This window comes from Notechis scutatus, chromosome 3, assembly GCF_049901735.1.
Source record: "Notechis scutatus isolate UNSWTSFEM ecotype Mainland chromosome 3, rNotScu1.2, whole genome shotgun sequence".
NCBI lineage: Eukaryota > Metazoa > Chordata > Lepidosauria > Squamata > Elapidae > Notechis > Notechis scutatus.
In genome coordinates, this window is record NC_142011.1 from 44168482 (window position 1) to 44192622 (window position 24141).

General features: G+C 39.1%; 1 protein-coding gene across 1 annotated transcript in view; it reads right to left on the minus strand.

Moving 5' to 3' along the window:
• Window positions 1–24141, minus strand: part of LOC113418086 (complement receptor type 1-like) — a 160725-nt gene that overhangs the window by 95369 nt on the left and 41215 nt on the right. Inside the window, exons 11-20 of the mRNA XM_087959051.1 lie at window positions 23373–23561; window positions 19680–19782; window positions 19108–19193; window positions 17646–17843; window positions 16166–16348; window positions 9934–10122; window positions 6907–7009; window positions 6336–6421; window positions 4904–5101; window positions 3434–3616 (exon numbers count right to left, since the gene is read on the minus strand). Of these exons, the coding sequence (XP_087815177.1) occupies window positions 3434–3616; window positions 4904–5101; window positions 6336–6421; window positions 6907–7009; window positions 9934–10122; window positions 16166–16348; window positions 17646–17843; window positions 19108–19193; window positions 19680–19782; window positions 23373–23561 (1518 nt within the window). The remainder of the gene's footprint in view (window positions 1–3433; window positions 3617–4903; window positions 5102–6335; window positions 6422–6906; window positions 7010–9933; window positions 10123–16165; window positions 16349–17645; window positions 17844–19107; window positions 19194–19679; window positions 19783–23372; window positions 23562–24141) is intronic.

Consider the following 24141-nt stretch of genomic DNA (forward strand, 5'->3'; position numbering starts at 1 on the left):
GGTGCCTCGCCTGGCCCCTCCCCTCTCAGCCATTCCTTGTCATATCCAGCCTCAACATATCTATAGTTCCATAAAAATGTTCTTTACCTTTTTTTTATTTTATTATCTACATACTATAGATGTACTTTCATGGACCACTGAAAGGAGGAAATGGCTCACATGCTATGCCCCAGAGTGTGGCAACAGGCTTTTAAGAGGCTGCCAGAAAGAAGGGGGGGCAATGTATTTTCCAAAGCACCAGAAGGAAGGAAACTGAACAAAGAGAAAAGCAACCTAAAAGTAAGGAGAAACTTCCTGACAGTGAGAACAATTAACCAGTGGAACTGCTTGTCTCCAGAAGTTCTGGAAGGTCCCTTCTAAGTGTTATTCTGTTATTCTGACACCTTTCCCAGGACCTCTACTCAGAGTTTGGCATCCTCAGAATTTTCCTCCATAGTCCCTTTCAACTCTGTTAAACACACCTGTATTTATGCTCTGGACCATACACATTCAATGCATGTAAACTCTGAAAAATAGGCAGTTAAAGGCAAATAGGCAAAAGAAGGCATCAAAATCACTCTAGGTGTATGGACAGTGTAAAATATTAATATATGATAACTAATGGAACAATTAAAAATAGCACAGAGTTTTTTCTCTCTCACCCTTCCTATTTTTTTTTCTTTCTCTCTCTTTCTTCCTCTTTGTTTCTTTCCCTTCCTCTTTCTTTCTTGCTCTTTCCTTTTCTTTCTTTCCCTCCCTCCCTCCCTCCCTCCCTTCCTTTCTCTCTCTCTCTCTCTCTCTCTCTCTCTCACATACACACACACACACACACACACACACACCACACCTGGTCTGACTGGCACAATGCGCGAAGGCAGAAAGTGAGCGGAGGGGCAGCGGCTGGACTCACTTTGTTTATTTTGTTTCCCAGTGGTTACGGTGGCAGCGTTGATGGCGATATTCCGAGAGGGTGATGGCGATATTCCGAGAATACCGGGGCTGCCGCTGCTGCACATGCACACCTCCGCTGCCCCCTCAGCCTCAGTGCAGCAGAGATGCCCCTCAGGGCCGTACGCCCACCCGCTGGCCAGGCTGGGATGGAAGCGGTGCATCCCCTGAGAGGAGGCAGAAAGCGGCCAGTGCATGAACCGCCATGGCCTGTCGCTTTGTTCATTTTGTGCCCTGGGAGAAGGCAGAAAGTGAGCAGCTACAGGGGTGGCGGCACTGCTACAGGAGGCAGCCCCGGGAGTCCCCCCACCCTCCATTTTGGAGCACCTCTTATCACGGCATCAGACAGATATTCCTCCTGCATGGAGTCAGCTCCTGCACAGCCCTGCCTCCCCAGAAGAGCAGCAGAAAGCCTGCTTGAGTGGGGAGGAAGGAAAGCCCTGGCCCGCCCATTCTGGCTGGCAGCTGTGCTCTCCTTGCTATTCCAGGTTCCAGCACACTGACCAGCTCGGACATGGGGAGCAGAGGTGCTGGCATGCAGGTCCACCCCATTGAGCTCGCTGCACCAGGCGGGGAGGAAGGAAAGCCTCAGCCAACCCATTCTGGCTGGCAGCTCTGCTTCCCTTGCTATTCCTGGTTCCGGCACAATGGCCAGCTCAGACACAGGGCATTTGATGCCCCGCCAGTAAATGCTGCCACCGCTAAGAGCAGTTCTTGCCTGTCTCTCGCTGCTGCTCATTTAGAGAAGCACGGATGCGTGTGTGAACTACCGCCGCCCCCTTACCTGCAGTGATGGCAGGCTGGCTGGCGGGCCAGAACCTGGAAGAGAGCAAGGGGAGCAGAGGCGCCAGCACGTAGGTCCACCCCATTGAGCCCGCTGCACTGGAGAGACTTGCCCATGCACCTTCTCCTTGCAGAAAGTCCCACCTTCATGTGTGCACATGTGAGATCCCGGGACTTTCTGTAGGAGATGGCGCTTGGGCTACTGGCTCAGTTCCAGCTTGCAAAGAGGCATCAACTGGGAGACTTCTTGCACCAAAAAAAAAAAAAGAGGCAGCAGCTGCAGGCATCTCGTGACAAGGGGGGGTGAGATGTGGGCTGGCAGGGAGCCCAGCGGCTCTCAACCCTGGCTTGCCTTCCCTGGCAGCCAGCCACTGGAGGAAGGTAAGGTCGTGGCCATGGATGACGAAAGAGGCAGTCATAGGGGAGAAAACGAGGAGATTAAGGGCCAGGCCAGGGCCCTCTGAAGGAGGGGAAAATAGGTGATGCTGAGGGAGAGCGAGTGGCGAGTTGGCGGCGGCTTCGGGGCAAGGCTGGAGTTGGGGAATCACGCATTCCCCGACCCAACCAAGGCAGCCGGAGGTTCCAGAGCCTCAGGGAATAGCGCGCATCCCTTGGGCCCTGGCCCCTGACCCAAGGCGAAGGCTCAGTGGGTGGCATACATTGCTTACCTTTGGTGAGCTTAGCCAACCGGCATCAACAAGGCAACTGGTGAGGCGATTAGCTGGGCCACATGGCAAAGGCAACATATATAGGGCAGGGGTGGGTGGGGTGAGCATCGAGCAGCCAGAAAAGATGGTCGAGCATCCGGAAGAGGCGAGCGACCGTTGGGTGAGCGTAGCGGTTCAGAGGCCTGGACAGCCAGAAGTTGCTACTGGTTCCAGTACACTCTCTACTTAGTGTCAAACAACCTACTCTCCCAAAAACAATTTGGTTTCAGGAAAAAATTGTCCTGCAACTTACAACTCCTACACTGCAAAAACATATGGACTACTGTACTTGACCAGGGTAAAGCAATAGACGCAATTTACATAGACTTCTGCAAAGCCTTTGATTCAGTGATACATGACAAACTACTGTTAAAACTAAACTCCTATGTCATTTCCGGATCCCTTCATAAGTGGATTACTGCATTCCTGTCAAACAGGCAACGAATAGTAAAAATAGGGAGCATTACATCAAACCCTGATCCAGTCAACAGTGATGTCCCCCAAGGGGGGAACAAGACACTCAAAGACCACATTTTGCAAGGGCCAATCTATTCAAAGCAGACCAAGGAATTAGGTGTGCAGGAAGACTTTTGTTTCACAACCAAAATGGTTTGTGTACATAATTGTCTTCTGAAGAAACTGAGTTATTACCATTTAACTAAAAGGGTTTTATGTACAAGGACATTTTTATACAAGGAAAGACTAGGATCAAATCAACTCTCATTTGGCATGGAGAACTTCACAGATATAGGAATATTTCCAATAACTTAGTCAATAGCTCTTAAGACCTGAATTTCATTAATGGTTCTGTTATAATTCATCATAATTCACCTATAGTTATAGTTTCTTATCATTTGAATCAATAGTGATCGCCATTATAAATCTACTTGTAAGAAAAGAGTGAGTAGCAGAGGCAATAACAAGAAAAAGGAGAAAATTAAACTTCATGTTAGTCATGCAGAAAATTATGTATTAAATGTCAACCAAACTCTCCTGTAAGACTGTAAAATAGTTACCTTTAACACATTCGGGGATGGCAGGAACCCATGAACTGTTAGCCCCACATTTAATATGCAGGTTTCCCACAGCAGAATAGCCGGAATTACATTCAAAGCTGATGGCCTCATTATAGGTATATGAAGGCTTAGGTAAATTAGTTAATTTCCCATTTTCCACTTTTGGTGGATCACACTTGACCTCTGAAAAGAGAAAGCATCTTTTAAAGAAAACCAGCTCAGAACAACAGCCTATAAATAAAAACAACCAAGTTCTTGGCTAAAAGGGATATATAATCTGCAGTTGCTTTTATTTTTCTTTCTTCTATGAGTATCGGATATTAAACCCCTACAAGATCATATTCGGTTAATCTTTTATTCCGTTTGTGTTTTTGTAGCTGGTTTTCATACCATCAAATCCAAATTTCTTTACTACCTCGCCTTATGACCACAATGGAGCCCAAATTTTCTGTTGATGTGTGAGACAGTTGTTAAGACAATTTTGCCCCATAATATGATTTTAAGTTGTTGCAGTTGTTAAATTATTACACAGTTGTTAAGTGAATCTGGCTTTCCCATCGACTTTGCTTGTCAGAAGGTCACAAAAAGGGATCACGTGACCCTGGGACACTGCAGCCATAATAAATATGTGTCAGTTGCCAAGGATACAAACTGGGACCACGTGATCATAGGAATGCTGCAACAGTCATAAGTGGGAAAAATGGTCATATGTCACTTTTTCAGCCCCATTGCAACTTCACTAAATCAACTGTGGTAAGTCAAGGACTACCTGTACTACCACTCTTACTGCATGTTTGGGGTTTTAAATGGTTGCTCATCTAACCTAGTAACTGTGTTGGATGATTGTTACTAGTTATAGATGCAGAAATTGGAAATCTCAATCATTTTGCAAGCAATGACCAGAAAGAGATGAACTCAATATAAAACATTGTTCATAATGAATCTGAATGTTATTATCTTCTAATAAGCAACATATTTATGTGCATAACATGTAGGGATTCTATAATATTTTATACTACGTGCTACTATAGTATTTGTCATGGCTGCCTTATGAATTCTACTCTCCATTTAGGCCACTTCCTGCAACTATGCATGTAGTCATTGACTTTCCAAACAGGGGGAATCAGTTTGATAAATTACTACTCTTCCATAGTAATAAGTGGAATTAGAATCAGGAATTCTATCAGGCCGAAGACAAGAGATATCTGAAAGACGGGATCATTTCTTTGAATTAACCTTTGAATTAGACCAGAATTAACAGTTAACAGTTTTGCTATATATTATAAATGACTACAATATTTCTCAAATTAGTTTTTTTTTCTTTGTTATTTTTCAAATTCCCCTCTCATGCAGGGACGACAGAGCTTCAGAGTTTATGCCATGATTTTCTTCCTGCAAGAATTTTATTTACCATCAACAACAGCTAAAAAGGCAATTCAGCTGATTAAAGATGCTTCCATTTTTCCTTACTTTTACATTCAGGGGCAGGTAAATTCCACTTTCCATTTCGGCCATCTTCTGTAGTTATGCATTTGATGGTTGAATTTCCAATCAGGGAGAAATCACGGTTGCAGCGGTAGATTACAACTGAGTCTACATAATATTCATCTTTAGGGTCAGGATCAAATTGTCCATCAGGAATATTTTCAGGACGATTACAAGGGATATCTGAGGGAGAGACAATGATTTCTCGGAAGTCACCTTTTAACTAAAATAACAGTTACTCTTTGGCACTGGAAGAATATTCAGGCTGTTTCACTACAGGCAAGTAAATAAGCAGAGAAATGTTCTCCTTCCGCTAGCTGAGAGCAAAAAGCTTAGGTGGCATGTAGCAGAGGAGAAATCATATTACAGAACTATTTAAATCTTTATTATATTGTAAGTCATCTAGAGTCACTGTACTAATGAGATGGAATGCATAGAAATTAAATAATAAAGAAAGAAACCATTTGGACTCTACCCTGTTCATGGTTGAGGTTTTGTCACCTAGCCGTTGTTGCAGTCAAAGGCTATAGCTATACAATGGATTTTGCTAATATCCTTAGAACAGTTATTTTCAGTCTATTGATAGGATTGAGAGAGATTTATTTTGGAGATATTGGGGAATTACTGCAACACACTTTAGGCAACAGAAGGACTAATAATTATTGTGGAGAAGCATAAAAATGGTTTGGCAGTTTAATAGATTATTTAGTTGATGGAGATATCTTCCAATCTTAGTAAGAAAGCAGTAGCATTACTGCAAGAAATTTGGGATTTGGAATTCTCAGGAATAGCAATGGATTGTTATATATGAAAATCTTCACAGAGATTTCAAATAAAGAATATGATTTAGTTAAACAAGAATGTTCAATGTTCAAACCTCCTTCTCTACAGTACAGGTAGTTCTTATTTAACAATTGGAATTGTCTGTCATTGCTGTTTTTAAGCAGAACACTACATGACCTGACTCAGGTTTACAACTGTTTTTTTTACAGCAATCATGAAGTAAATCACCAGAGTTAAGCAAATCATGTAGTTGTTAAATGAACACTTTGGTTGATAAGGGAATCCATCATATCCAATATGCATGTTTGTTGTTTTCTGCTGGAAATCGAAAGTCATGAATCAAAGTCGCTGTGATGCTGGAGGTGGCAACTGGTCATAAGTGATGGCCCAATTTCAAAGTGCCTGAAATTTGATGAGGGGGTCTGTATGAACCATTTGTCAATTCAAGGACAGGGCATAACCACCTTTTTTGACTCTGTCATAATATAGTCATTAAGCGAGTTTACATTCAGGAATCCCCAGCTGCCTTAGACTTTCCCAACTTGTATGAAAGCCTAAACAGAACACTGCAACTTTTTTGGAAGCTGCACCAAAAATCACTGGCAGAAACTTTAAATGAATTTAAAGCTCTTACGTTCGCAAACTGGGAACTCTCTATTCCAATCAACCTTGCCATCTTTCAGAACACACTTAAGTGTAGCTTCACCAACAAGTCTAAACCTAAAGGCAAAGAGATACAATTCAGAATATACATTTCTAAATCTCATATTGTTATCTCTTAAGAATTATAAGAGCCAGATGCGTGATATTCGTATTTAATAAATGATCCAATAAATAAATAAAACAATGAGGGTAAAATTATTTAAAGAAAGGGAAGTAATAAAGAAGCTGGCGTCCCATGAAGCAGTTTTTAAGAAGCAGGTTGAAAAAGTCTCAGACAAGCAGAACAAAATGCTGTCAAGGTGAATGTTCCACAGTTGGGAGCAAAGACTCATTTTATTTCTCACTAAATGATTTATGTTTATACATGCAAGTAGTGGGCAGATGTACTTTTCTTGATTCATGTAGAAAACTGAGGAGGTAGACTGCTTATATATTTTTACATTTGAGAAGACCAATTTAGAACAAGGTTAATTTTATTTTAAATTGACTTTTGTGGCTGTTCTTTCTAAGGCAACTGTTTTAACAGATGAACTACAACTCACCCATATACACAGGAGAAAGTTACATTGCCACCCAAACGGATGTCGTCGTCATCATCAGCATCTGTCTTGCCATTTGGTATATTTGGAGTGGGACATTTCCTCCCTAAAAGAATAATAAGCATGTATGTTAGTCTCTCAGTTCAATGTAGAAGTAATTCAGATCCAACCTATCACAGGTCTGGTAACAGGGGTCCCCACAAAGAGTAATCAATCATGTGGGAATGCAGCACTTCTACCTCTGAGGTGTAATGCTAATCTAAACCCAGGCTGATTTGACAAGCTTCTCTCACTCTTGCACTAGAGAGATGCAGCCTCAGCAGGGCAACCAAGGCATCTGCTGAACTGCAGGCTTACATCAAAATGACAAAAGCATTTTGGCATTGTTAAAATGCAGTGTCACCCGTGTCATATCCTTCTGTGACATTATAATATCTCTGCCAAAGGGGTGGCATTGCCGCTGGAACTATGCAAAGTTGCTAGTTTATCTAAAGCTATATCTATATCAGCTATATTGAGCTTGATATATACAGTATAACTAATTTTAAAAGAAACATCTTTCAAAATATAATATCAACTTTGTGATATTGAGATTGATTTATTGGTAAGAATCAATAAATAAACAGAATTACAAAATTTATATAATTATTGCTCAGTGTAGCATTAATTTAAGATTGACCAGACCAAACAACATACATTGACAAATCATTGAGCTTAGGGCCATAATCTACAGTACCATATTGTTATTTGGAAATGCTATAAATAAATGAAAGAAGAAAAAGATCTATTAAAATAGAATATAAAAGTAAGTAATCTTGGAACTTCAGAAATAATTGTCTCTCCTGCCCTATTCTCAATCCTTCCTCTTTTTTGTCTCTTTCTGAGGAAACTATTAATCACAATTGCCGAGTAGATACCAGGAAAGCCCCATCATCTACTATGATTTGGAACTGTGGACATGCTTGTAAAACAGTTAGAAGCATGTTCCAAAATATAGCAGATCTGAGATATGCTTGCCACGTCTCATATCCAGGCTCTGCATCTAGGTATTAACAGCGACAATGTTTTCCAGCCAAATTGGAAAAGATCCTAGAGATTACCATTGCAGGAGTTCATTATGACGAATACCCCACTTGGATTTCCCACTGAACAGATCAGTTTCAAGAGCAAGAGGATGTTAAAGGACTAGAGTTACATGGGGAAAGTTGGTGTCCCCTCTTCCACACTCCTTTCCAAACACTAGAAAGTATGGAAAAGATGTGGAATTTAAATCTTATGGACTAGACCGGATTCCCTTTTGCTCCATCTGATATCCTTTTGTCTTAATCAGGGGGAGTCTGAGAGCACTATTTCTACATAATACATTTTTATTGAAAGGCATATACTTTTTTGAAGTCAACTCACTTCACCACATGCATTTTTGTTCCAAATTAGTGTTGCGAATGTTTGTTCTTTGTTTGGTTCCCCCCTCCCCAGGGGTGGGATTCAAATTTTTTAACAACCGGTTCTATGGGCGTGGCTTAGTTGGTGGGCATGGCTTGGTGGTCATGTGACTGGGTGGACGTGGCTTTGTGGTCATGTTATTGGCTGGGTGTGGCCAACTCAATATCACTCACATCGAGGCATACATCTCCTCGCCTGGCCTCTCATGACTGTGGGGATACTGCAACAGTTGTAATTGTGAAAAATGGTCATAAGTCACTTTTTTCAGTGGCATTATAACTTTGAATGGTCACTCCACACAAGCAAAGTACCAGCAAAAGAGGGAAAGAAAACTCCAGAGAAGTTCCAGAGACAGGAAGTCTAGTCCTGCCAAGAATGTAATAAGGGTTAATGGAGAGGCAGTTTCTGTAAGCAACACCAGAATGTTTCCTTCCTGCCTCCTTACAGGATTAGGCCAGTAATTTCTTCTAGCAACTGGTTCTCCGAACTGCTTAGAATGTTAACAACCGGTTCTAGAGAATAGGTGTGAACTGGTAGAATCCCACCCATGCCCCTTCCCCCAGATACGTATTAGAAAAGGAAGTGTTTGCAAATCACTCACTGAGTGACAACACTAGTTGAGGGCAGGTGTTCCATAAGGTGGGAGAAAGAGAATGATATTGGTCCTCCTTTGCTTTCCTCTGTTTTTTTTTATTGGCATATGGAAACACCTTTCTGCAAACTGTCTTCCAAAATTGCTGGATATGTTTAAATTCCAATGCCTTCCAGATGTTCCTCATTTATGTTCTTAGTCAGGATTGTCATCCTTAATCTATTTACTTTTAAACCCACCATTTCTCCAAGCATTTTGATCTCCCTTGTAACCCATTCAATGTTGTCTTGCATGTCTTACACAATCAATACCAAATCATCAGAAAATCCATATAATTTGCAATTTTGTACTTTGATTTATAGCCCTTTTGCTCTCTTGTCTAATATCTCTATTTAACAGTTCCAACAGTAGAATAAATAACAAAGGGGATAAAAGACACCCCTGTCTTGTTCCTTTCTGGAATTCACATGATGTAATCAAATCTCCGTTCACCATAATCTGAGCTTTCTGGAGTGTACAGAAGGACTTCAGACCCTGTATAAATCCCGAGCCATCTTTTCTACTACTTTAAACAGAAAGGCCCAGTTCAAGTTGTCAATCGCTTCTGTAGTCTGTCTAGTACAACGGCATGGGATTTTATGTAGGGAAATTTATCTGTAGTCTCAAGATTGTAAGAGATTGTCTTCCTCAAGACAGAAGTGTCAGTACTCAGATTGAACTCTGATTGCAGAGGATACATCCCTTAAAGATTAAACCCCTGTCCATAAAACATAATTTTCTGAAAGAAAGGAATTTGTTATCCCTGTTTCTTCATTATTAATTCACCGTATATATTAGAGTGCTAAGGTTCTCATCTAGGATACATGAAGCACTTGTTTTGGATTTTTACTGGATTTTATAATGATGTTTGGGAGGAGCCAGTGAAGGTTGATATATAGAAAATATAAACATGGATGACCTATTTTTCAAAATGGAACCATCATGAAGATACTCACCTTGACACAATGATGAAATTTCAGACCATTTTGAAGTGTTCAGACATGTAATTGAAGGGTTAGTTTCAGGGATATATTCATAACCTGAGATGCAGTGGTATGTCAGGACAGTTCCAACTGGATAGCCTTCTTTTGGGACGTCTTCCTTAAGTGTTGAATGAGCGGGCGGTACGGGAGAGGTGCAGTTATCTGGAAATTGATAAAAAGGTTTTCAGGGAGGAGGAGTAAAGAGCAATTTATAATAGAAGTGCAGGATGCTTTATAAAGACACAAGCCATTTGTATTTGTGTATATGTTTGTGTGTTTGTGTGTATATATAGAAGGCACCATATTCTAATAAAACATTTTAACAAAATTTACTCAGACATGGGCAACTTCAAGCACCTTCTTCATTTTTCCATCTCTCCGTTTCAAGGCAATTTCCAAAAAAGCCAACAACAGAAACCAATATGTTGCACCTCAAAAGATACTGGAAGTTCTTTGTAAAATTGCCACACTGTGAATCTCAGACCAAAAAGGAGCATTTGATTGGTGATTAGAAAAAAAGGAGGTAGGGAATATATGAATGCTCTTCATGTTTATCATATATTATACAGAACAATCTTCTATCTTCTATCCACAAACTGACCTAAGAGGCTGAAGGAAGATTTAAATTGATGTACTGCAGTGATAGGGATGCATTCTATAATAATACTTTATAGTATAGATCAGGGGTTTCCAATCTTTTGGACCTCAGGGACCACCAAACTCATAATTTTAAATCCCAGGGACCACTAACCGGTTCTGTGGGCATAGCCTAATTTGTGGGTGTAGTTTGGTGGTCATGTGACTGGCTGGGCATGGCTTGTATGTAAATATTATGAATATTTATATAAATATTGAATTTTTTTAATAAAAAAGCAACTTTTACCCAATATCAGGCAAAGCAGGCAGGCAGATTGAGTTGTTCACAGAATCACAGATTCATTCAGAAATCTATCTGCCATTGGCTAGCTCAGTCTGTCACATAAAATTTGCTTGCAAGCAAACTCATAAAATTTGCTAGCAAGCAAACTCACAAAATTAACTCACAACACACCATGTATGTAAATATTGAATTTTTTATTAAAAAATAGCAACTTTTATCCAAAATCAGGCAAAGCAGGCAGATTGAGTTGCTCACAGAATCACATATTTATTCAGTGAGGTATCTATCTGCTATTGGCTAGTTCAGTCTCTCAAATTTGCTTGCTGTGAGTCTGCACTGAATAACAGAAACTTCAGTCCTAAGGGAGGTTGAGCTGTGCTTAAAAGCAGAGCCGAAGATCTAAAGACTAGCTACAAAGCAAGAAATCCAACCATTTCCTGCTTCCTAGCTAATCTAAATCTCCTGGCACAGCAGAACAGATGATGGTTGGAAAAAGGAAAAGTAGCAATTTAGCAGGCAAGTTTGCTGGATAAGGAGTGAGTGGGCGGGGAGCGTTCCTGCGGTCCATGTGTATGGCGCAGCCTTGTGTTTCGGTGCAGCCTGGATTAATTGCTTTGGGGGAGTGCTCTGGGGGTGAGATTTCTCTGTGGCCCACCAAAATTTTCTCACGGCCTACCAGTGGGCCACAGCCACAGCCCACTGGTTGGTGACCGCTGGTATAGATAATACACTAGAAAAAAATGAGTTTACCCATGGATTGTAACAATTAAGTTGCAAGTTCTGTAAAAATTGTCTGTAAAAATGGTCTGAGCTGTTCTTCTCATTTTTTGACCTTAATTTTACACATGAGATCCCATTTTTCAACCAATACTATGACCTAGAGCAGTTCACAATTTAACATCAGGAATTGCACGTATTCAGAAGCACTGTTGACATTGCATTTTTAAAGTTGTTTAGTGGATATTTAATAAATAAACCACTACAATTTTACCCTTAAATAAACAGATAAATCAAATTACTGAAGATTTGAACTTTTGTATTTCATGGCATGGTGCCTTGTGATTTATCCCACTCTTAAAATTATGTATTAGGTGGATTCAGAAATCATTTGAATTTTGGCGTAGCATAATTTGTGACCTCAGTTTATAAATCATCCTTTATAGTTTAGCTATATCTACTTAAATTAGCATGTCAAACAAACTATAGTTGAAACAAATCATGGCTTTGCAGAATGTATTTATTGTTTTCCTGACCATCCTTGGTTCGCATTATTTTTTTATTTTTTTTATTTATTTATTTTGATTTGCCAATTGTTTACAAGATAATAAGTATAAGTGTATACATAGTTGTGAATACATGAAATGGGTACATATAAGAAAAATAAAAGAATAAGAGAAACAATAGGACAGGGATGGAAGGCACGTTGGTGCGCTTATGCACGCCCCCTACAGACCTCTTAGGAAAGGGGTGAGGTCAATAGTAGACAGTCTAAGGTTAAAGTTTTTGGGGTTTGGGGAAGAAACTACAGAGTCGGGTAGAGTATTCCAGACATTGACCACTCTATTGCTGAAGTCGTATTTCCTGCAATCAAGTTTGGTGCGGTTTACTTTGAGTTTGTATCTATTGTGTGCTCTTGTGTTGTTATGGTTGAAGCTGAAGTATTCATTGACAGGTAGGACATTGCAATGTATGATTTTATATACCATGCTTAAGTCAGACCGAAGACGGCGTAATTCGAGGTTTTCTAGTTCTAGAATTTCAAGTCTGGTGGCATAAGGTATTCTACAACGAGTAGAGGAGTGGAGAACTCTTCTTGTGAAATATTTCTGGACTTTCTCAATTGTGCTAATATCAGATACGTAATGTGGGTTCCAGACTGATGAACTGTATTCGAGTATTGGTCTAGCAAATGTTTTGTATGCTCTGGTTAGTAGTGTGATATTACCAGAGAAAAAGCTACGTAGGATTAGGTTAACAACTCTTAATGCCTTTTTGGCTATGTAGTTGCAGTGGGCTCTAGCACTTAGATCATTAGAGGTGAGTATTCCAAGGTCCTTTACAGAGCTTGGGTCATCAACAAGTTCTTGACTATTCAGCTTGTATTTTATTTTCTGATTTTTTTTTGCCAATATGTAAGACAGAGCATTTATTTGTTGAGATTTGAAGTTGCCATTTGTTTGACCATTCTGATACATAGTCAAGATCTTTTTGTAGGGTAGCAGTATTGTCTGTGGTATTGAACAGCTTTACATCATCAGCGAAGAGAACGCAATTGCTCTTAATATGATCACAGAGGTCGTTTATGTAGAGTATGAAGAGAGTTGGTCCTAGAACACTGCCTTGGGGACACCACTATTGACAGGTACTGGATTTGATAGGACGCTCCCGATTTTGACCATTTGTTGTCTGTTTGACAGGAATGCTTCTATCCAGTTATTCAGTTGTCCAGAGATACCATAGGATTTTATTTTTAGGAGTAGTTTGTCGTGTACCACTGAATCAAAGGCTTTACAGAAGTCTATGTAGATTGCGTCTATTGCTTTGCCCTGGTCGAGTTGTGTCGTCCATATGTTTTTGCAGTGTAAGAGTTGTAGATTACAGGATAGTTTTTTTCTGAAACCAAATTGTTTATTGGAGAGTAGGTTATTTGTCTCTAAGTGGAGGATGATGGATTGGTTAATAATTGATTCCATGACTTTACAGGTGACGCAGCATAAGGAGATTGGCCTGTAATTTTCAACTAGGCTTGGGTCTCCCTTTTTGAAGATGGGGATGACTGTGGCTTGTGACCATAGGTTAGGCAAGGAGCTGGTCCTGAAAGATTTTTCAAAGATTTTGCTTAGAGGTTTGGCTATGGCAGTGGATAGCTTTCTTAAGAAGTAGGCACATATTCCATCCGGTCCAATAGATAGAGATGGTTTTAGATTGTGTAGTGATTTTTCAACATTGTCTTCTGTGAAATCGATATGTATTAGATCATTATTGTTATCTGTGGTACGGCTAGGAAATACTGGGCCTGATCCATTGCTGTTTACAAATACTGAGCCGAAGAATGTGTTAAAGATGTTGGCTTTAATGGTGTCGTCGTTGCAGTCTTTACCATCAGGTCCTATCAAGGGAGGGAGGGACCTTGAGTCTTTTAGTTTGTTGTTTACAAAATTGTAAAAAGCACGGGTGGAATTGGTGCTTAGAAGGTTTTCCTCTTGTTTAATGTGATAATTGCTGCATTCGGTCTTTATCTGGTGGCATAAATTTTTGTATCGGTTTTTGAAATTGGCAACGTGACCAGATTTGTTTTTCCTCCAGAGTGATCTCTTTTTGGATTGAAGTTTCCTTATTGATATGGGTAATCTGCTATTTTGTTTTGTTTTGGGAGTTGTTGTTGGTACATATAGTTTGATGACTCTTTTGACTTCAAGTAAAAATATGTTGTAATGGTCTTCAACAGTATTGCATCCAGTGAATAGAGATTGCCAATCCAGGGATGAGAGATCGTTGTCTATAAGATCATAGTTGCCTTTTTTGAAGTTACAATTGGGGATTACATCATTGTGGTGTTTTATGTGTGGACGTATGTTGAGACAAAAGTCAATCATATTGTGATCACTACTGGAAAAGGGTTCTTTAGTTTGTATTCCGTAAATTAAATTCAAACTATTGCAGAAGATGAGATCGAGGCAGTTGTTTAGTCTAGTGTTGTTGGTTACTAGTTGTTCCAGTCCCAGATTTGTAATAGTATTGTAGAAGGTTGTGTGTATGATTTCAGTTGTACAATCATTTAGGGTCCAGTCAATATGAGGTAGACTGAAATCACCAAGAAAGATAAAAGGGTATGGGCAGGATGCAGCCCATGTTAGTAATGTATTTAGCTTGTTTACATGTTCGATGTCATAATCAGGTGCTCTGTAACATAGTAAGAATCGAATTGTGATATTTAAGGATAGTTCACAGATGATGGTCTCAGGAAGAGCAAGCTCCTGGGTAACTTGGATATTTTTTAGATGTAAGGATTTTTTATAGAATATAGCAACACCACCTCCTCGACGATTTTCACGATCTGATCGGTAAACATGATAGTCTCTTACTGCTGTAATGGAGTCGGGGAGAGATGCATTGAGCCATGTTTCACAGACAAATATAATGTTGAAGTTAGCCATATAGTTAGAGAAAAGCTCTACTTATACAATTCAAGGTTGGAATGAAGTTGTAATAAGTGAATGTGCCAAATGACCCCTGGACAGAGACCACTGGTTATAAGCTCCATGTAAACTTCAGAGGAGGCTGCCATCTTTCTGCTTCTCCTCTGCCATAGCAGAACCCCTAAGCATTATATATGATATATCATTCAAAATTATCTCCTCACCGAACCTATGGTCCTTAGCTATGGTCATCCCTACCTTCAAAAAAGGTCAACCAGCTTGGTTGAACAATCTCACTGTGTTGTGTCATGTGCAAAGTCATGGAATCAATCATTAACCAATTCATCACCCTCCACTTAGAGTCAAACAACCCACTCTCCCAAAAACAATTTGGTTTCAGGAAAAAATTGTCCTGCAACTTACAACTCCTACACTGCAAAAACATATGGACTACTGTACTTGACTAGGGTAAAGCAATAGGCGCAATTTACATAGACTTCTGCAAAGCCTTTGATTCAGTGATACATGACAAACTACTGTTAAAACTAAACTCTTATGTCATTTCCGGATCCCTTCATAAGTGGATTACTGCATTCCTGTCAAACAGGCAACAAATAGTAAAAATAGGGAGCACTACATGAAACCCTGCTCCAGTCAACAGTGATGTCCCCCAAGGGGGGAACAAGACACTCAAATACCACATTCTGCAAAGGCCAATCTATTCAAAGCAGACCGAGGAATTAGGTGTGCAGGAAGACTTTTGTTTCACAACCAAAATGGTTTGTGTACATAATTGTCTTCTGAAGAAAATGAGTTATTACCATTAAACTAAAAGGGTTTTAGGTACAAGGATATTTTTATACAATGAAAGACTAGGATCAAATCAACTCCCATTTGGCATGGAGAACTTCACAGATATAGGAATATTTCCAATAACTTAGTCAATAGCTCTTAAGACTTGAATTTCATTAATGGTTCTGTTATAATTCATTATAATCCACCTATAGTTATAGTTTCTTATCATTTGAATCAATAGTGATTGCCATTATAAATCTACTTGTAAGAAAAGAGTGAGTAGCAGAGGCAATAAAAAGGGAAAGGAGAAAATTAAACTTCATGTTAGTCATGCAGAAAATTATGTATTAAATGTCAACCAAACTCTCCTGTAAGACTGTAAAATAGTTACCTTTAACACATTCGGGGATGGCAGGAACCCATGAACTGTTAGCCCCACATTTAATATGCAGGTTTCCCACAGCAGAATAGCCGGAATTACATTCAAAGCTGATGGCTTCATTATAGGTATATGAAGGCTTAGGTAAATTAGTTAATTTCCCATTTTCCACTTTTGGTGGATCACACTTGACCTCTGAAAAGAGAAAGCATCTTTTAAAGAAAACCAGTTCAGAACAGCCTATAAATAAAAACAACCAAGTTCTTGGCTAAAAGGGATATATAATCTGCAGTTGCTTTTATTTTTCTTTCTTCTATGAGTATCGGATATTAAACCCCTACAAGATCATATTCGGTTAATCTTTTATTCCGTTTGTGTTTTTGTAGCTGGTTTTCATACCATCAAATTTTGCAGTTGGTTTTCATACCATCAAATCCAATTTTTTTTACTACAGGTAGTCCTCACCTTATGACCACAATGGAGCCCAAATTTTCTGTTGATGTGTGAGACAGTTGTTAAGACAATTTTGCCCCATAATATGATTTTAAGTTGTTGCAGTTGTGAATCTGGCTTTCCCATCAACTTTGCTTGTCAGAAGGTCACAAAAAGGGATCACGTGATCCTGGGACACTGCAGCCATAATAAATATGTGTCAGTTGCCAAGGATACAAACTTGGACCACGTGATCATAGGAATGCTGCAACGGTCATAAGTGTGAAAAATGGTCATATGTCACTTTTTCAGCCCCATTGCAACTTCACTCAATCAACTGTGGTAAGTCAAGGACTACCTGTACTACCACTCTTACTGCATGTTTGGGGTTTTAAATGGTTGCTCATCTAACCTAGTAACTGTGTTGGATGATTGTTACTAGTTATAGATGCAGAAATTGGAAATCTCAATCATTTTGCAAGCAATGACCAGAAAGAGATGAACTCAATATAAAACATTGTTCATAATGAATCTGAATGTTATTATCTTCTAATAAGCAACATATTTATGTGCATAACATGTAGGGATTCTATAATATTTTATACTACGTGCTACTATAGTATTTGTCATGGCTGCCTTATGAATTCTACTCTCCATTTAGGCCACTTCCTGCAACTATGCATGTAGTCATTGACTTTCCAAACAGGGGGAATCAGTTTGATAAATTACTACTCTTCCATAGTAATAAGTGGAATTAGAATCAGGAATTCTATCAGGCCGAAGACAAGAGATATGTGAAAGACGGGATCATTTCTTTGAATTAACCTTTGAATTAGACCAGAATTAACAGTTAACAGTTTTGCTATATATTATAAATGACTACAATATTTCTCAAATTAGTTTTTTTTTTCTTTGTTATTTTTCAAATTCCCCTCTCATGCAGGGACGACAGAGCTTCAGAGTTTATGCCATGATTTTCTTCCTGCGAGAATTTTATTTACCATCAACAACAGCTAAAAAGGCAATTCAGCTGATTAAAGATGCTTCCATTTTTCCTTACTTTTACATTCAGGGGCAGGTAAATTCCACTTTCCATTTCGGCCATCTTCTGTAGTTATGCATGTGATGGTTGAATTTCCAATCAGGGAGAAATCACGGTTGCAGTGGTAGATTACAACTGAGTCTACATAATATTCATCTTTAGGGTCAGGATCAAATTGTCCATCAGGAATATTTTCAGGACGATTACAAGGGATATCTGAGGGAGAGACAATGATTTCTCGGAAGTCACCTTTTAACTAGAATAACAGTTACTCTTTGGCACTGGAAGAATATTCAGGCTGTTTCACTACAGGCAAGTAAATAAGCAGAGAAATGTTCTCCTTCCGCTAGCTGAGAGCAAAAAGCTTACGTGGCATGTAGCAGAGGAGAAATCATATTACAGAACTATTTAAATCTTTATTATATTGTAAGTCATCTAGAGTCACTGTACTAATGAGATGGAATGCATAGAAATTAAATAATAAAGAAAGAAACCATTTGGACTCTACCCTGTTCATGGCTGAGGTTTTGTCACCTAGCCGTTGTTGCAGTCAAAGGCTATAGCTATACAATGGATTTTGCTAATATCCTTAGAACAGTTATTTTCAGTCTATTGATAGGATTGAGAGAGATTTATTTTGGAGATATTGGGGAATTACTGCAACACACTTTAGGCAACAGAAGGACTAATAATTATTGTGGAGAAGCATAAAAAATGGTTTGGCAGTTTAATAGATTATTTAGTTGATGGAGATATCTTCCAATCTTAGTAAGAAAGCAGTAGCATTACTGCAAGAAATTTGGGATTTGGAATTATCAGGAATAGCAATGGATTGTTATATATGAAAATCTTCACAGAGATTTCAAATAAAGAACAGTAATACATGATTTAGTTAAACAAGAATGTTCAATGTTCAAACCTCCTTCTCTGCAGTACAGGTAGTTCTTATTTAACAATTGGAATTGTCTGTCATTGCTGTTTTTAAGCAGAACACTGCATGACCTGACCCAGGTTTACAACTGTTTTTTTTTACAGCAATCATGAAGTAAATCACCAGAGTTAAGCAAATCATGTAGTTGTTAAATGAACACTTTGGTTGATAAGGGAATCCATCGTATCCAATATGCATGTTTGTTGTTTTCTGTTGGAAATCGAAAGTCATGAATCAAAGTCACTATGATGCTGGAGGTGGCAACTGGTCATAAGTGATGGCCCAATTTCAAAGTGCCTGAAATTTGATGAGGGGGTCTGTATGAACCATTTGTCAATTCAAGGACAGGGCATAACCACCTTTTTTGACTCTGTCATAATATAGTCATTAAGCGAGCATTGCCTGCACTGTTTACATTCAGGAATCCCCAGCTGCCTTAGACTTTCCCAACTTGTATGAAAGCCTAAACAGAACACTGCAACTTTTTTGGAAGCTGCACCAAAAATCACTGGCAGAAACTTTAAATGACTTTAAAGCAAAATCTCTTACGTTCGCAAACTGGTAACTCTCTATTCCAATCAACCTTGCTATCTTTCAGAACACACTTAAGTGTAGCTTCACCAACAAGTCTAAACCTAAAGGCAAAGAGAAACAATTCAGAATATACATTTCTAAATCTCATATTGTTATCTCTTAAGAATTATAAGAGCCAGATGCGTGATATTCATATTTAATAAATGATCCAATAAATAAACAAAACAATGAGGGTAAAATTATTTAAAGAAAGGGAAGTAATAAAGAAGCAGGGGTCCCATGAAGCAGTTTTTAAGAAACAGGTTGAAAAAGTCTCAGACAAGCAGAACAAAATGCTGTCAAGGTGAATGTTCCACAGTTGGGAGCAAAGGACTCATTTTATTTCTCACTAAATGATTTATGTTTATACATGCAAGTAGTGGGCAGATGTACTTTTCTTGATTCATGTAGAAAAACTGAGGAGGTAGACTGCTTATATATTTTTACATTTGAGAAGACCAATTTAGAACAAGGTTAATTTGATTTTAAACTGACTTTTGTGGCTATTCTTTCTAAGGCAACTGTTTTAACAGTAAACTACAGCTCACCCAGATACACAGGAGAAAGTTACATTGCCACCCAAACGGATGTCGTCGTCATCATCAGCATCTGGCTTGCCATTTGGTATATTTGGAGTGGGACATTTCTTCCCTAAAAGAATAATAAGCATGTATGTTAGTCTCTCAATTCAATGTAGAAATAATTCAGATCCAACCTATCACAGGTCTGGTAACAGGGGTCCCCAAAAAGAATCATTAATCATGTGGGAATGCAGCACTTCTACCTCTGAGGTGTAATGCTAATCTAAACCCAGGCTGATTTGACAAGCTTCTCTCACTCTTGCACTAGAGAGATGCAGCCTCAGCAGGGCAACCAAGGCATCTGCTGAACTGCAGGCTTACATCAAAATGACAAAAGCATGTTGGCATTGTGAAAATGCAGTGTCACCCGTGTATTATCCTTCTGTGACATTATAATATCTCTGCCAAAGGGGTGGCATTGCCGCTGGAACTATGCAAAGTTGCTAGTTTATCTAAAGCTATATCTATATCAGCTATATTGAGTTTTATATATATATATATATATATATATATATATATATATATATATATATATATATATATATATATATATACACATTATAACTAATTTTAAAAGAAACATATTTCAAAATATAATATCAATTTTGTGATATTGATATTATTAATTTATTGGTAAGAATCAATAACAGAATTACAATATATATATAATTAATGCTTAGTATAATATTGATTAAAGATTGACCAGATCAAACAATGTCCATTGGCTTATTTTGATTATATGAAAAAGTATTCAAATCTTTGAGCTTAGTGCCACAGTCTACAGTACTACACTGTTATTTGGAAATGCTATAAATAAATGAAAGAAGAAAAAAAATATATTAAAATAGGCTATAAAAGTAAGTAACAAACTTGAATCTCTAGAAATAATCCAGTGCTGTTCCTTGCTTGGCAATGCTTAAGGCGAATTAGGGTCTAGAGACAGTTGATAGTGCTACAGGTGAGGCTGTCAGAGAGACAGTTCGGCAGTCACGCAACACCTTCTCAGCCTCTTCAGCTCTACTGCCCAGGGGAGGCAAAGCCTCTCAGTTTGTACACACCACCTACTGCTGGTGGATACGTACATATGGGTAGTGTGGCAGGTCCATCCTGAGCATGGAAGTTCTGCCGCTAGCTCAGCTAAAGCCACAGGATTTTTTATTTTCCCTATGGGGGCTACCAAAATGGGAAGCGTGCCTCTGCCTGCATAATAGGGGGAGACCCTCCACCCCCCAAAACCAATGGCTTGAAAGTGGCTCCTCTGCCACCCACACCATCCATTCCCCCACCATCTTCCCCCACCACCTCCCCCCTTTGGAAAAATAGCATGTCATTTGGGTGAAAAATGCTTGGAATGGAATAAAGCTCACCCATTCACCTCCTGCTAGCAGGCTGGCTAATGGGGTGAGAGGAGAGGCAAAGAAGCAGGACGATAGGTGAGAGGATAGCAGCTCTTGAAAGAAGGGGGCTGAGGGAAAATGCATGTTTTACAGTATACTGCAGATGCCCCCTGCTCGCTTCTTTCCTGGCTTCCCTCCTGCCATCTCCTCAGCGCTCACTCACTTGCACTATCCCTCTCCAGTCTAGCTTGACACAGGTGGCAGCTCACAATTTCTCTGCTGTTGGTGAAGCTGGGTGCCACTGAGGGCTGGCTTTTTGCCTAGGTTGTCCATCTGTCGGGTGGAAAATGGCCTCCTCCCCAGGCCCCTGTCCATTTTCCCCCAGACAGCCAATAGCCAGACAAACCAAAGCAAAAAGCCAGCCCTTTCTGCTTCTCTTGCCTCACAGGTTTGGGTGGACAGTCGGGAGGCTGGAGCAGGGAAAAACCTGAGAACAACTGGCTTCCAGCTATTTTCCTTACCCTGCTCAGTGGAAAGAAAGTCCCCACTGAGTTTTAGCTGGGTTCAGCGGGGGCTACAATCTCTTCCCTGAAGAGACTTGGGGATTTAAGGTGGGCAGGAAGACATTTTGCACTGCTCTCCACTGGCCTCCTTGCAGCAAAATCCATGCTGGAATGATGGGGACAGAACTGCAGTTTTGCAGGTGCTGGAATAGGAGAATCCTGAAGCTCCCTCTTGTCTCCACTAGCCCAGGGAGGGGTGAGGCATGCTATTCAGCCAGTTTGCTGAACTGCACAAAAAGTTGGCTATTGGTTCTAGTGAACCAGTGAGAACCGGCTGAATCCCACTACTAATTAACAGCAAGGATGTTCTGCACTCTATCCACTGTGCCATCGAAGCTTATCATGTTGATTACTTGTTGCTGCACAGCATGTTTTTAATGTTTCAACATTGATTTTGTTGGAAGTGCCAATAAAACAAATATATTGAAGAGAATAGTAATAATAAATAAAAAATGTAGAAGTATTTATCACTCTATAAGCATTTCTTATCTTGTTGTTGTAGAAAATATTTTTTTAACCTTTCACTTGTTATAAAATGATTATATCTCATGCCTGCAATCAGTTACATCCCTCTCCTATTAAGCACATGATTGTCCCATCTAAATCAATCTGAATCCATCTGTTTTCCTTCATGAATATGTTTCACCTCAACATCACTCCCTGGCAAGGTAGCGTACTTCTCTGGGAATGTAATGTAAAAATGGTCAATTGTGATCAATTAGATGGACAATAGGAGAAGAGATAAAAAAGGTAAATATTGCCTTAATAGAATACATCTGTTGCAGGAAGATGTAAATCTTAGTTAGATTACATGACTAGAGATTTACAAGGTAATTAGAGAACCAAGAATGAAGACTTTTCTGTGTATAAGAAGGACAAGACATCATTCTGTATTTTGTAGAATTTTCCTCCCATGTCCCTTGTGATATGCTAGGAACTTCTTCCCAGATTCTTTAACTTTGATCAAAGAATAAAAGTCTGCTTTATTTAATTTGCAAGCCTCCATTTAAGTCTTTGTTTTGGCTCATTTTTGGCTTAAGCGTACTGCCAGACCTTACAATATGTCTAATTTTATTGACCATTTACATTTTCATGAATAGTTGTAAGGGTCCCAAGTACAGTGCTTTTTCTGGGGCCCATAATGCTGTTAAGATGGCCCTGGGTCTACTATAAGGTGGGAGAAAAAGAATGATGTTGGTCCTCCTTTGCTTTCCTCTGCTTTTTTTTTTTTATTGGCATATGGAAACACCTTTCTGCAAACTGTCTTCCAAAATTGCTGGATGTATTTAAATTCCAATTTCTTCTGATCTTTCACATTTATGTTCTTAGTTAGGATTATCTTCCTTAATTTATTTGCTTTTAAACTCACCATTTCTTCAAGAATTTTGATCTCCCTGGTAACTTATTCAATATTTTCTTGTGGGTCTTGTACAATCACTACCAAACCAACAGCAAATGCATGTAGCTTGTATTTGTGTACTTAGATTTGTAGTCCTTTTCCTTTGTTATCCTGTCTAATATCTCTATTTAACAGTTCTGACATTAGAGGAGGAGCAAGTGAAGTCTGAGACAGAAAAAAATGTAAACATGGATGATATATTTTTCAGAATTATTATTATTACCTTTATTGTCAGAGTACAACATGTGTACAATGAGATTGGCTGAGCCTCCCTTCGTGCACCCCCCCAACACAACTCACAGTGAGGACAGAAGTCCCTTTACCCAGTCCCAATGAATGAAACCATAATGAAGATACTCACCCTGACACAATGATGAAATTTCAGACCATTTTGAAGTGTTCAGACATGTAATTGAAGAGTTAATTCCAGGAATATATTCATAACCTGAGATGCAATGGTATGTCAGGACAGTTCCAACCGTATAGCTTTCTTTTGGGATGTCTTCCTTTAGTGTTGAGTGGAGCGGTGGTACTGGAGCGGTACAGTTACCTAGAAATCAAAAATAAAGTTTTCAAGTAGGAGTAATTAAGAGAGATCTACAGTGAAAGTGAGGGTTGATTTATAAAGTGACAGATGATTTATAAAGCCACAAACTATATGTATAAAGTATTGTATATAAATTTGCTTAAATATAGTCAGATTCAACAACCATCTTTGTTTTTCTATCTGTATTGTACTAGGGCAATTCCCATCAAAGCCTAATTTTAATTACATTAATTCCTTCATCATACATTTATCTATATTATTATTTGATATGGTTCTTCCCCTGTGGTGGAATCTACTGCTAAAGTTGTGGGAGGAATTAAAAGATTAGCTAGCCTGGAATCATTGCAGGGGAAGAAACAGTGGAAGAGAGATCCTCCTTGCACTTTGGAGTGACTATCTAGTTGTTCTGTAATTAGTGTAGTTAGTCTAGCTAGATTTTTGTAAATAGGCAAGTAGCAATAAGAATACTCTTTTGATCAACTCCAGTATTGTTCTGGTTCCTTGTGCCTGACATTCCCCTTATTTATTTAACTCCCTCCTTTTTCTCTTTGCTCCCAAACTGAAGACTCAAAGAGAAAAAGGT